This window comes from Eumetopias jubatus, unplaced genomic scaffold (genome assembly GCF_037043125.1).
Source record: "Eumetopias jubatus isolate StellerSeaLion01/CBP00866 unplaced genomic scaffold, mEumJub1_p1.0 scaffold_15, whole genome shotgun sequence".
In the NCBI taxonomy this organism is placed as follows: Eukaryota; Metazoa; Chordata; class Mammalia; order Carnivora; family Otariidae; genus Eumetopias; species Eumetopias jubatus.
The window spans coordinates 77,225,455-77,240,416 of record NW_028274821.1 but is presented as its reverse complement, the minus strand read 5'-3'; the positions used below and the strand labels follow the sequence as shown (position 1 = coordinate 77,240,416).

General features: G+C 43.3%; 1 protein-coding gene across 3 annotated transcripts in view; it reads left to right on the top strand.

Annotated features, from left to right (window-relative positions):
* The window catches only part of ASTN2 (astrotactin 2), a 904,520-nt gene extending 889,833 nt beyond the window's left edge, over positions 1 to 14,687 (top strand). For all 3 annotated transcript variants that reach the window (XM_028107899.2, XM_028107897.2, XM_028107898.2), the window contains 2 exons: positions 1,202 to 1,385; positions 14,450 to 14,687. In XM_028107899.2, coding sequence (XP_027963700.1) covers positions 1,202 to 1,385; positions 14,450 to 14,687 — 422 coding nt within the window. The remainder of the gene's footprint in view (positions 1 to 1,201; positions 1,386 to 14,449) is intronic.
* The last annotated feature ends 275 nt before the right edge of the window (positions 14,688 to 14,962 follow it).

The following is a 14,962-nucleotide window of genomic DNA, read 5'->3' as shown; positions in this document are numbered from 1 at the left end:
TGAAGTTGTAAACATCAGGCAAAGTACCTGAAAAAAAAAAAAAAAATAGAACCAATCAATCAGATCCACCATGTACTTAGCTCTTAGCCAACCTGTAGATATAGTTTCTACATCAGGATGGGCAAAAATGTGGTGACAGATTGTGAGTCCTGATGGTTCACTTTAAGTTGAGCAAATATTTTCTAAGAGCACTGGTATACAGGCAATGCAGAAGAGACATGCTCTTCACCTTTCAGGAATTCACATTCTAGTGTCGAGAGAGAGAGAGAGACTGACATTTCTACAAATGGCTTAATAATCTCAATAATACATGCTTTGCGTGCTATCAGACAAGAGGAGATAGTCCCCGTATTGAGGAGCTAGCACGTCTCAGAGGTGAAGGGATGTGAGATGGTTTCCTGGTCATTTATTATCATCATAATCATCATTGTTATTATTTTAAAATAACATATGCATGTAGTTAAAAAAAATAAATACATAAAAATCAGAGTGGAAATAGTGCAAACTAAATGCTCTACCCATCCTAAACTCGAGTCTTCCAGATTCTTCTAGAGGCAATCGCTGTTAGCAATGACTTGGGGATGTACATAAATTTTTATTAGAGTCTTCACAGGTGAAAGAATGGGCCTTCCATTCAAGGGAGCAGCCCATGATGACTCTAAGTTACATCAATTACTAGGAATGACTGAAGGAGTAGAAATTGCCATGAATTGCCATGGTTTTTCTTTGAAAGATTTTTGAATGGAGACCTATTAGACCTGATCACAGAACTGTGTTGGAAATATTACAGAGGGGAGACAGAAGTAGACTACTGAGATGAGCCCAGGACTGTTGATTTAAGCCTCTACACTTGTTTGGAATTTTATGTTAAATCATGGGTACCAAATATATGTTAATAATGAAGCTTGCAAATTATGAGCACTAACTTTGTGCCAGGCCCTGTGTTGAGTCCTTTACATTCACTGTTTAATTTTGTCCTCCCAGCACATCTCCAAAATAGACCTCATTATTTTCTGCTGATAGATAGGAAAACTGAACCCAACTAGTCAATGATGTTCAGGAGGGAATTAAGGTCTGTCTGCCCTCGGATACTGCACATGTGAATTCCAGCATGAATGTGCCTTTCTTGCTGCAAGGCATGTTTCCATCCTCACTTTTTCCTGCTGTCCAGTGATCTGTGCCTGCACTTCTCTCCCCTCAGAGATAGCAGACAAGATCTACAATCTGTACAATGGGTACACAAGTGGCAAGGAGCAGCAGACTGCCTACAACACGCTGATGGAGGTCTCAGCCTCAATGCTGTTCCGAGTCCAGCATCACTACAACTCTCACTACGAGAAGTTTGGCGACTTTGTCTGGAGAAGTGAGGATGAGCTGGGGCCCAGGTATGAAGGGGTGTGTGAGTATGAGTGGAGTGGTCTTGCTTCTATCTGATTTTATTGGACCCTTTCTTCCATAGGCTGAGAATGGGCTTTCTCAAATAAATATGGGTATCATCCACCTTAGTCATGTCAGGGTTAGAGATGGGAAATGGGCAGGGAGAATGATAGAATCTCGGAATTTTAGCTTCTTGGACGCCTGGAATGTCAGAAAAGAGAGAGACATCAGCACTCTTTCCCTCAGTCACTCCCCTCACCTATCTTCCATCTTCAGTGTTAGAGACAGGAACCTTGGACTCCTGGAGGAGATGTGTCCTAACCAGGATCATGGAAGGGTATAGTGGCAGGGTCATGGCCCCAAATCTAGGGCTCTTCCCACTCTTCCATAAGAAATCTGAGGTTTTCTAGGGGCACCTGGATGGCTCAGTCAGTTAAGGGTCTGACTCTTAATTTCAGCTCAGGTCATGACCTCAGGATCATGAGATCAAGCCTTGCATCAGGCTCTGCACTGGGCATGGAGCCTGCTTGAGATTCTTTTTCTCCCTCTCCCTCTGCCCCCCGACCCCGACACACTCTCTCTCCCTTTCTAAAAAAAAAAAAAAAAAAAAAGAAAGAAAGAAAGAACGAATGAACGAACTCTGAGGTTTTCTAGAATGAAGTCCATTAGTGACCGTGACTAAATACATTCCTAAATTCAATGTGTATTAAGACATGATTTTTATCACCAGCTGTGACTATGCCAACCATTGTACTAGGCACCAGCGAGGATTCAAACATAATTAAGACACCGTCACTGTCTTCTGAAGTTTCATAAAGTAGTGTATGAAATGTGGCTGTGTTTCATGCCTTACACCTAACAACATTCATTCATTCATTCATTCATTCATTCATTCATCACTTACTCAGTAGTGCCTCTTACCAGTTGGTTGTTGACCACGCAGTGACAAAAAGGGAGAAGCCCACTGTTGGAGGTAATTAAATAAGCACTGCAAAGAATAGGAATAATAAGTATAATGACAACAGAATAGGGCCCTCTGGGGAGGCAAGCCATAGACATCTGGTCTAGGTAACCCAGTGCAGTCTTCACCAGGGCTGAGACTGAGGCCCACAGAGTGAATAGGGGTCAGACAAGAGGAAGGACAGGAGGATTGGAGGGTTTGGGGCGGAGTGATGAGCTGGGGGAATCCACAGAGGAGATAATGTTACATTAGGGCAGGGTTTCCCTCAAATTTTCATCATTTGTCTGCCACTTTTATGATTTTTGACATAGCACCATACCCTAAGCACTTTTTGTTTTGGTTATTTCTTAGATTGACTTCTCATTGAAAATCTACTGTTGTCATTTTATAAAGGGAAAATTAGCACCATCTACCTTTAATGGAAAATTAATTGTAAACATTTGATACAATGGAAGGGAAACAAACAGACAAAACCAGGAAACAATGCTCTTCAATCCTAGTAGAGCCTGAGGCTGTGCCTGGGCTCTCTGCTCAGCGGGGAGCCTGCTTCTCCCTCTCCCTCTGCCTGCCACTTCTCCTGCTTGTGCTCTCTCCCTCTCTCTCTCTGTCAAATAAATAAATGAAATCTGTAAAAAAATAAAAAGGAGATTAGCAAGTGTTAGAGAAGTACTGAAGACACAGTCTCAAACTGAGACTTTTCTTTTTTAAAGTTATCCAGAGGAGGGGAAGAGAATGAAAGAGATTTTGACTGCCTTTCCCAGTGTGGTTCATTGTTGTTTAATGCTGGGTCTGTGATCATCTGGAGCACCACCTAAAATCCTTTCTCCTGCCCCTGGGGAACTCCTACACTTTGGTAAACACTGGGTAGAGGAACTGAAGAATTTCCCTGTAGTTGGAGCAAAGTGTGTGACAGCAGGAGTGGTCAGGGATAAGAAGGGAAAGGTCAGCAAGGGCCAGTCCTGAATGCCCTGTAAGTAGGGTTAAAGAGTTTGGATTATCTCCCTAGAGTAAGGGGAAGCTTTTCAAGTGTTTTTCACAAGGGGGTGATATTGGCAGATCTTCAGGGGGAGAAAGATCCCTCTGACCACAGTTGGAGGTTTAGAGGGTCGGTCGAGAGGAGTCAAGGCAGGAGGGAGGTGGTGAGGCCCTTGGGGCCAATCTTTTAATAACCCACGGGAGATGGTGTTCTGCAGTAGGATGGTACTGATAGCATTGGAGAGAATCACCTGACTTCCTGAAGTACTTAGTGGGCAGCACTCTGTCCTTTAAAAAGCTTTAAAATTTCCCTGTAAACTGGGCGAAGTAGGGTATTCTCATTTTGTGGATGATAAGGAATTGGAGGCCCCATGAGGTTAAATGAGCTGCCCATAGTTCCACAGTTTGATAAGGAGGCTGGTTCTGCCCTGAGGTCTCACCCTGAGCCCTTAGAACACTTGGAATATCTCTGCAAGGATTTGAGGCCCTCAAGGGAACAGACGAGAGCTTGGTCAGGGATAAAAAAGATCTCTCCCTGGAACAGACCTTATCTGCCCATTGGGTCCTGGACTGTAACTTTTTCTATTTCACATGAAAGGAAGCTTCTTTAGATAAAAGCTAAAAGAGGGCAGACAGGCAGAAGCACAGAGCCCCAGATGAAAGCCACTGTGTGAGTCATCTGGGCTGCCATCTTGCCCATGGACAGGGAAAGGCATCCCACTTTATTGGGCTTTCCCACAGGGCTCAGAGAGTTTGGGTGGAAGCTAAACCATAACTCCACTCCTGACTTTGTCTTTATAGCCTTCTGTCTTTATAGCCTTTATGACCTTCCAGGACATAAATCTTCTGGAAAGACTGCCTGGCCTCCCACAGAGGCAGGACAACCCACTTGGTAATGGACTGTGATAACCCACTAACCTCTGGCCAACCCATCACCAGTCACTGTCTGCCAACCCTGATTGGTGTCACCCAGTTTCCTCCCTCCTCAGTCTTTCTAGTCTCTAGAGGGGATATGAGATTCCATCCCACACTGGCATGTCAGCAGGAATCAAGTTAGGTGCATCCTAGTCTATCCTAACACTACTAATGAACTCACTGTGCAACCTTGGGCTCTGGCTCTCTCTGGCCCTCAGTCTCCTCATCTATAAAATGATCAGGATGAACTAGGGCAGTGGTACTCTTTCTTTTTAGCAGTGGAATTTTTTTTTTTTCTGAATACATCTTACGTAGAACCCTAGATCTTAACTAGAATGCTACTTTCTCAGAGAATCCTCTAAAATTTCTACCTGTTCTCTCAATCACACCTTCCTGTTTTAATTTTTTGCATCATGCCTACTAGTTTCAGTATTTCATGTTGCTTTTGTGTTTACTGTTGTGTTATCTCTCTTTTAGACTATGATGTCAACTTCTGTGTGCTTAATGATTCTTTATGTTCTAGTCACTCTTGTAAGTGGGTGCTAAATAATTACTTGTTAAATAATTGGATAATGGGATGAGTGAATTTGTGGCTCAGATGGTTGCACAGTTTTTTTGGTAGAAGCTAGAGAGGGTGGCCTGGAGTCCCACCTGCTGGGACTCCATTTCAAATCCTCTTTGCCCCAATCCCAAGGGACTCTTAGGTCTCTCTGAGCTCTTAAAGATCTGTAGGTCACAGTTGGAAACAATTGAATTCCACGAACTCAAAGGTCTTTCCAGCTCAAAAATAGCAATCAAAAAATGCATTGTCTGCAAATATTAAGAGACCCAAGCAGACCACATTTCATTAATTTATTTATTCATTGATTCTTTTAATATGCTTACTATATGCCAGGCTCTGAGCTATGGGCTGGAAATGTATGAATGAAGAAGACAGATCCTGCCTTTACAAGGAGCAGCACCTAGTGAGGAAAAGTCTGTAGGCAGTTGCAGTGAAACATGTTATAAGAAGCATGCTATAAAAAGGAGGGTGAGAAGTTTGTTTTCCAGTAGTGCTTCTCCAGTTTGTATGTGTATGAGAATCCCCTGAGAGCCTTACTAAAATTCAAATTGACTTAGTGGCTTAGGATGGGCCTGAGATTCTGCATTTCTCATAAGCTGTCAGGTGATGCCCATGTTGCTGGTCCCTATAGCACATTTAAAGTGACAAGGTTCGAGATTGGAATAGTTGGCACAGCTATCCAGACCTGGACCTCAAAGGAAGATCCATGGAGAAGAAAGCGAAATCTATGCCTAGCATCAAAGGATGAATGGGAGTCCTCCAGGCAGACGGGGGAGGATGTTCTCATCCAAAGGAACAACCAGTGCAAAGATGAGTGTTGGGGTGGGTAGTTAAGAGGATATACTTGAGTCAAGAGGTGCAAATCTCATTGGGACAGAGAGTTCAAGGTGAGAGGGGAAAACAAAACAAAAAAAACCAAAGGCTGGGAGTTCAGCAGAGGGCAGATCATGATGGCTCTTGTGAGTCCTGTTTGAGTCCCAAAAGTCAGGTAAAGATTTTAAACAGGAGCAGTTTGGGTAAATGTGCCATGACTCTGAAAGGTTCACAAGTATGCATGGTTTCAAAGTGTAAAGGAGAGAGAGTGAGACACTGCCCTGGAGCCAGGGACCTTGGGTTCCTGTCCTAGGTTTGCCATCCACTTACTGTGTGACCTTGGACAAATTCCATTGCCATTCTGGACCCCATTTGTAACATTAGAGGGCTGGGCTCCAAAGTCCCTTCCAGCTGGGGAGTCAGGGAACCAGAAAGCCCTGAAGGTCATAAAGACCAGAGAACAGGCACATCCTGACTGTCCTTTCCCCTCCAGTCCAGCATGTCCTGATTCTCAGGGACCGAGGGTGGCCAGGGTGTTAAGAGCTCTGCCCAGGAGGACTCATACCATGGGATGAACTCTATTAGGATTCTCTTGGCCTCTAATCAGCAAACCCCAAAATGTTCTGTACTTCTCCCTGTATCTTTAGTCACATACCTCCATACAATTTAGTTACAAAAGGACATCTTTTATGTCTGCCTAATGAGTCTGTCAGGCCAGTGTCCTCCAGAGCCTGGTTCCCATGGCAGCCACAGGTACCACAAACAGCTGCTCAGAGAAGACCTGCTGATACCCAGCTGTCCCAGCCATACGGTTCCTATTAGGAGACCTGAGAAGCTGAGCTCATAGGTGGCTAAGGACCAGAATTTGCTTCAGTCAGAACACCCTTGACTACTCTTGGGCTTCTCAATCCTCTCAGCTACATTTGGCTGAAATGATAGAGTAGAAAGAAGAGAGCAAGCACTGAAGAGTTTTGTTTCAGTGACTTCATCTCTCTGAACTGGTATTAGTATATTTACTATCTCAGCCTCTCTTGCTTCCATGGCAGACATTGCTAATAGATCACAGATCATCACAGGCTTGGTTTAGCCTGGAATTTTTCTCAACATAGCAAGACAAGAAGCCTTTCCTATCTGAGAAGAGTTGGCACATCCTATGAACTGTATCCATATCCTATACTGTATCCGTAGTGGAAGTAAGCAAATTTGATGTCCCTGTGCATTCTTTCAGTTCAAGATTATATTAGCTCTTTCCTTAACTGTCATGGATTAAGTCTTTTGGAATTTCTAGGGTATTGGGAACAAAAGCAAACTTAGGCTTCTACGGCCATATTCCTATGGATCTCAGATGCACTTTTAATTTTTATGCATATTTTGACATTTCTGAAATCAGGATGGGTAGTGCACAATGGATGTGCACATTAGTGTTAACTTTCTTCTTTTCTCAAAAGGCTACTATTAAATCAGTGGCATTTCCTATAACTTATAACTTATAAATACAAACAAAACACAGTATGACTTTGAACAAATGCCCCATGGATCAGTGTTCCCACTGATAGTATACCGAGGTTGGCTGCTATCCTGACGTCTGCATCAGTTCCACAATGAAATCACTGGGTTAGTTGAGACTCTGTCATACTTACCATCAGTTAAGGAATGAATTCTTGGGCAGGTCTTATGTTTTCTTGTGAGAGAATAAGGAGAAGACAAAATGGAAATATTTTCACTGTTTATCTTACAAGTCACCTTTCAAACCTGGTGTTGAAGATACATATCCAGATGGCAATATTTGAGCTGCTGGATTTCTGTTTTGTGGGAATAGTCCAAGGCTAGATTTGATGTGGATTTATTCTGAAATAACCCCAGTGAACTACTGGGAAGCCCCAACTATAGTTGTGTGTGTGTGTGTGTGTGTGTGTATGTTTATATGTGTGTGTGTGTATACTCATTTTCAAAATAGAATTACCTGATTGTATTGTGTTCTAAAAGTAATTCTTACTTATTCTATTACATCTACATGATGTGGATGTATATAAAATGGAAAGTGAAAATTTTGCACCTCTCAATCCCATAACCCCAATGCAGAGATAAAATCATTATTAGTGTGCTTTCCAGATATCAATGCGGGTATGACATGGATATGCACATGAATAGGGACTCTGATATAGACTTAAGGATATGCCTGCATCTATAGCCACAGCCCTATTTCCACCAACTCTGCTGTGTTCAATAAATATATACACTATATTCTGTTATCTGCCTGTTTACACTTAAGTCTTTTCTCATGGATGCGTAAGTAGTTGTGTTATCTGGGAGGGCCCTTTATCCATGCAATTTTATGAATTGATCATATGTTAATTGAATCTTCTATTAAAGACCAACCAGGTTTCTTCCAAATGCTTTGCTCTTATAAACAAATCTATATAAATGTTTTGCCCACTTGCTAGATTATTTCCCTAGGTCCACATCAATGCTCTTACACCATTTCATACCCTTTATCAATTCCTGCTAGAGAATTACTGGATTTGGAAAGCTAGGGACTGAGAATTTCCTAAGTTCAAGTCAATTTACCCTTATTAGTTCCTTCTTCTTGTACAACCAGGAGCTGGACAACAGGAAGACTCTACACTGTCCAAGAAGCAGGTGGGAGATATTAGTTGATACCTATTATGGGCCCAGTCATTTATATGTCATTTCATCTCCTGAACCACCTATTTTGAACATTAAGCAATAGAGAATCAGTTACAATTGAGTAAATTGTTTAAGGTTACACAGCTAGTAACTATCAGAGGCCAGATTCAAAATAACCTCAAAAATGCAAAATTCAAACCAATATCCTGTCCATTATAACACATCGCATCTCAAGATCCGTACACAACTAAGGCAGAACATATGCATCACAACAGAGAAATAAAAGACTTCAGCAGCAAAGGGAAAAAGATGGCTAATGATAGCTAGGGAGATCTGGAAGACTTCCTGAAGATGACATTTCAGCATGACTTTGAAGCATGGGTAGAACCTCTCACATCAGGAACTCCATGCCTTGGCAGTTGTGTCACACCAGGTGCTGTTGTGAAGTGCTCATCAGGTGCCCATCAGATGGTATTTCTCTACGAACAAAGCCTCTAATGTCTTTTAGATTAAAAACAAAAACAACAAAAATCTTTTCCAATTTCTACTACCATTAGACTCTGCTATGGGCTGAATGTTGTATCCCCCAAAATTCATATGTCCAAAATCTAATGTACCAGGTAATAGTATTAAGAGATGGGGCCTTTGGGAGGTAACTAGGTCATGAGGCTGGATCCCTTATGAATGGGATCAGTACTCTTAGAGGCAACCAGAGAGATCCTTTGTCCCTTCCACCATGTGAAGGAACAGCAAGAAAGTACCATCTATGAACCAGGAATCTAGCTTTCACCAGCCACTGCACCACATCTTCCAGTGCAGTGATCCTGGACTTCCCAGCCTTCAGAACTTTGAGAATTAAATCTGTATTGTTTATAAGCTACCTAGTCTGTGGTATTTTGTTACAGAAGCCCAAACAGACTAAGAATCCTTTCTAAAACATACTTGATGTGATCATCTCCAATGAAGGAAGCCCATTGGAGATATGGAAGGATCCAGTCTATATTTAGAGGAGTCTAGTTTTAAGTTTTTTTCTTATACTGAGTCTAAATTTGCTTTCTGTTAATTTTAGAGTGATGTCATCGATAGCACTGGAGTGCCTTGCAACAGAGATCTAGATGCTATTCTCACACCGTTAACCCTGGTCAAGTCATATGACCAGGCTGAGGCTCACTTTTACTACCTAAAGACTGGGGCTGAAGTAGGAACTCTAGAATTGTGGCAAGGAGTATATTTAGTTTCAGCCCCTCCCCAACCCCCAGTCTTCATTTATTAGAACAACATAACCATTTGCCTGAGTATCCCCCTTAGTGGATACATTCCATTCCTGCTTTCCACACTTCCTCCTAAGACTTGCTTTTGAGACAACCTTCAGCATCATGATCTGGCTACGGTTTGCACATGTCCCTCTTACCAGAAGTGACTGGGGTTCTCCAGATGTGACCTGACCAGGGCAACGTGAGTGAAGTCATTCTTTCTCTTAATCTGCCCTATCTACTTCTGGAGGTTGTGTCCCATTTTTGTGCAACCACGTCATGCCCTCGACTCTCATTAAACTTGAGGTCAGCTAACACAGAGACACTTAAGCTCGCTCAAGGAGATAGGGCGGAGGGAGAGAGGCCAATAGGAATGTTTCCTTACTGCCTCTTTTTTTCTCCTCCATTCCAAGGCCCCCTTAGAAATTGGGTCTCTATCCACTAACTGTGTCAACAGCTGATTGGGTAATGATGCTGGGAATAGAATGGTTGGTCAAAGGTTCTACAGTTCCCGGAGAAGTGGCATCAGAACTCAGCCCCTGACTCCTCCACAAGCCATTCCTGTCTCAGTCTCGCCTGCTAATAGAACCATAAATTAATGTGTGGTGGCTCCTTCACCTCTGGCTTCCTATCCCAGCAGGTCTGGGTCCTGTCTCCAATGAGGAAGATTTCATTTCCGGTATTAGAGAAAAGTGGTCACTCTGACCTACGATTTCCTCTCCAGGGAAAGCTTGGACCATGCCTGGCCTTTGATTTACGCATCTCCATTGCCTACAAATTTATTACCCAGCACTCTCGCCTTTGGTCCCTCACTCCCTCCTCCTCCTCTCTGGCCTTTAAGCACCCCCAACCCTTCTCTTCATGGTGTCACCTTCTGACTTCTGTCTTTGTTGGCTAAATGCAAGCCAAGGTCTGAGGCAGTGTGTGTGCTGGAAAATGAACTGGGATAGTTAAGTGAACTCACACTGGTTTAGTGCCTATTGTGTACAAACTTCTGTGCTCAGTGTCTAGGGCAGTCATTTCATTTCAGCCTTACAACAGCCCTACAAAATACGCATCTCTAGTCCCATTTTACAAATGGGCAAATAGACTCACAGAGAAGTGACTTCCGTGATGGGCTCTGAAGCCTGTGTCCTTTCTATGGCAGTATGCTGCTTTGAATCTTGGCTAACACTTACTGAGAGTAAGCAAATTACTCAAGTTATCCCTCCCCAAAACACTGCTATTACTTCCATTTTACTGATGCTGTAACTAAGCAGCATCAAAGAACTTGCTGATGATCCACATAGCTGTTAAGTTACAGAGCTAGGATTTGAATCTGTGACTCTAGAGCCAGGTATTTCAATTCAGCTCTGTACAATCAGGAGCTCTGGTTCTTGCTCTGCCCTTGTTACTAACTTAGGGTGTTCCCTTAGACTATCAGATTCCCCATCCACTCAAAAGGAGACTTGGTTCAGCTGAGTTCCAAGATTCTCCTTGAGGAAATGGCTGGGCCTTTGGAGATAGAGCATTTGGAAATCTTGAAGGAATTTCCCTTTCCCACCTCATTTTATATTCGTAGCTTGTTTTTGTGACTGTCTGCATCAGTCACTCTCCATTGCCCCTAAAATATAATACTTCACCATGACTTTGAAGAGCCTTGATGGTCTGATGTCTGCCAAACTGACTAGTCTCTCACCTATTCTTTGTGCTAACCATTTCAAAGAACTGGGTGTTCAGCTTTCTCTCATCTAACTTTAGATGGGCTCTTTCCTCTGCCTCCCCATCTACCTGAAAAGCCTGTCTAGTCACTGAAGTCTTGGTGCAGATGTTACATCCCTTGGGAAGATTTCTGAGCCCCCAAATTAATGATTAGGTGTCCACTTTATATATTCTCAGAGCACACAGCATGTCTCCAACCCAGCACTCTGACCCCAAATTAGAGGTTGTTAGTATTTCTGTCTGTCTCCTGCCATTGACTTACAAAGATGCTCTAGGCTTACACCAGGACAAAACGCTGATAATGGGGGGTGGTAGTGTTGGTAGTGATACTTTCTAACCTGTATCAGGGACTTAAGATGTGCCAAACACGTTTCTAAGAGTTTTGCATGTATTAATTTAATGTAATCCTCACTATAACTTTATGAGGTTAGTGAATGTTACTCCCTTTTTTATAAATGAGGAAGCAGAAGGAGTACGTAGCTTTTTTTAAAAACACAGAGAGAAAAAGTAAAACAGCACCCTTGAGTACGATGATAGGAAACACTTAACATCTAGATGTGTGCCCTACCTGGTTTCTTGCTGTCAGTCTTGCCCTCCCCCCAATTTGATTCTCCTCAAGGTAGCCGGGAACATTTTTAAATAGTCCAGCTCTGAATCTGTTACTTTGCTGCTTGAAACCCTTTGATTATTCCGCTATTTACCCTCCAGACCACAATCATAGATAACATTTATTGAAGGCTTGTTACAGATTCATCAGTGCTGTTTTGTGTGTGTGTGTGTGTGTGTGTGTGTGTGTTTTGTTTTGTTTTGTTTTGTTTTGTTTTTTAAACAAGACTTTGTGGTAGATACAGGTATTATTCCCATTTCATGGATAAGGAAACTGGATCACACATGGTTAAATAATTCCCTCAATATCACAGACCTGGTAAGTGGCTAAGCCAGGATTTGAACCTGCGCAGTCAGGCTCTAGAGCCTGGATGGTGTACCATTATTCTGTACAACCAACACCCCAGTTCCTAGACTCCAATGGTCTGGTCCCTGCCACTTCTCCCATTTCCCACTGTGTCCCTACTTACACATGGTATTCCCGCCATAAATCCTCAGAACTTCTATATAATCCCTTATCTTTATGCCTTTACCTCTGCCTCCTGTTATGCCTTTGTCTTCTTTAACCCCTACTCATTTTTGAGGCTCAACACAAGTTGCCCTTCTACTAGGAAGCCTTCTTGGATATTCTCATTCCTACCTAGGCATCTTCTTCTACTTCCTTCCCCCTATCCCACAGCCCACGCCTCCTCTTATCATTACCCTTGCTACCTGTGTTGTAATTTTCCATCTGTCTCTCTTTCACACCAAAGAGGGAGCCCCACCGTAAAATAAGTGCTCAGTAAATGAGCAGTCAATGACTTTATCTCCTGTAACTTCACAACAGCCCCATTTTTCAAGTGAAGAAACGGGCTTAGAGATGTTAAGTGAATTTCCCAAGGACACAGAGCTATTAAGGAACAGAGCAAGGGTTCAAACCAGGAGGCAAAAGAAATGAACTCCTCAAGCTCCTCATTGAGAGATGCCTGCCAGTGGTGAGAGAGGACTGTGGGCAGAGTGGCAACTTGAGTGTGATTATGAAGCTATGAATTCTTGGCACCTCAGGAAATATTCCACCCAAGTGGTGAACTATACAAAGAGGACTTTTTGAAAGGTACCTCATAAATCGTGCCCACAAAACATACACACAGAAGCCCGGCCCCTTTCCAGCCACCATGAAGGTGCCTAACACAGTCTCCCATTTGTGGGGTCTGTTGTCGTAAAACACCCTCCCTCCTGGGGTCTCAGAGGGACATGGAGAGGACAGCAGGAGAGAGCTGCTCATTTAGCCCTTGGGTATCTTGAAGATGCTGGAATGCAGAGAAAGTTGGATTCCACATGGTGACAGGCACCTTGACAGTGATGCTAATATATGGTGTGACCCAGGAAAAGGATATCCCTTTCCCTCTCTGAGCCTCAGTTTTCACATCTTTAATAAGAGTAGGTCAGACTAGGTCAGTGGTCCCAGTTGGGGTGATGCCCCCCCCACCCCCGCAAGAAGACAATTGCAATGTCTGGAGACAAGTTCATTGCTATGACTGGGGCAAAGGAGTGCTATGGGTATTTAATAGGCAGAGGCCCAGGGATGCTGCTAAACTTCTACAAGACAGCCCCCACAACGGAGAACAGAGAATGTCCTTAGTGCCGTCATCAAGAAACCAAAGGATCTCAGAGATCTTGCTAGCTTTAATTTTCTGTGCAGCCATCAGACCTCCTCAGGGATCCTCTCTCTGTTACTGGTTCAAGGGCTCTAGATAAGTTACTAATGATGATCACCACAGGACAGGCTGATTCTTGCTTAGACTAGTGTTCAGTTTGGCCTTGATCCCAAGACATCATCATAACAATTCTTTGTAATCATAGATATCATTTATTGGGAGCTAACTCTGCACCAGGCTTTGTGCATTTCTCATGGTAGATCTTAACCACCACTCATGATGCTAAGACCGTCATCACTATTTTAAAGATGAGAAAAATGAGATACAGAGAAATCTGATTTGGGGACTTAGATATTAAGGCTTTGATGAAAGATTTCCAAATTTCCTGACTGTGAGAAAAGAAAAAATATGAGAGAACTAGAGAAACACAAGAGCAGAAGTTAGAGAGGGACTTTGTGGGTATCCAGGCCTAGATCCAAATGCCCAGCCCCACTGGTCAACTTGATGTTTGACCTTGGTCATGCAATGTCATTTCTCTGAGCTGTGGGCTCCACATCCATTTGGTGTGAGTGGGAAGAACAATACATTCAGGGCTGTTGTGAAGATTGCATAAAATCTTAAAATGTAGGTAAAGCATTTACTCTGCATCTAGTATGGCAGGTGTCAGTAAATTTTAGTTGTGATTGCTGTTGCTGTGTATCATTATTATAATAATTTCTTCTTGGTCGGAGTCCCAAGGCTGGTGACCTTATAATTCCTGGGACTCTCATATCTTAGAAATGAAAATTGTGAATCAAAGTTTATACGTCGCTTTCAGTTTTTACACAATGCACAATTGAAGAGGACAAATTTGGAGGTGATTTTTGAGTAAGTGTTTGAAATACCACACTCGGGCCAGGAATGGATAGGAGAGTGTGGGGACAGGAAGTCCTCATTTCTCTGTTGACCTTTATTCACCACTCAAGGGCTTAAACCTTGATCTGGGCTTCCTTCTTCATCACTGTCTCATCCTCTCTTTCAGGAAGGCCCACCTGATCCTGCGGCGACTAGAGAGGGTGAGCAGCCACTGCTCCAGCCTCCTGCGGAGCGCTTACATTCAGAGCCGCGTGGACACCGTGCCCTACCTTTTCTGCCGCAGCGAGGAAGTCCGGCCTGCGGGTATGGTGTGGTACAGCATCCTCAAGGACACCAAAATCACATGCGAGGAGAAGATGGTGTCCATGGCCCGAAACACGTATGGGGAGTCCAAGGGCCGGTGAGGGAGGGTGCTGCCCTCCGTGAGCACAGAGACTCTCCATGGGAGGGGGAGCAGTACTCTCGTGGATCCTGGGGCCTGGGGGGGCTGGGGGACAGCTGAGGATGGGCCTGGCAGATGAGGCTTGCCAGCAAGGCCAAAGCAAACTCTTTCTCTTGTGGATAGCCGACGAGAACTTTGTAACCACTGGAATTATCCGTTTTTCTCTATCTTTTATTTTTTCTAAGATCTTATTTGACTCTATCAAAGTCTCTCCTTTTTAAACTTTTTCTTATGGAT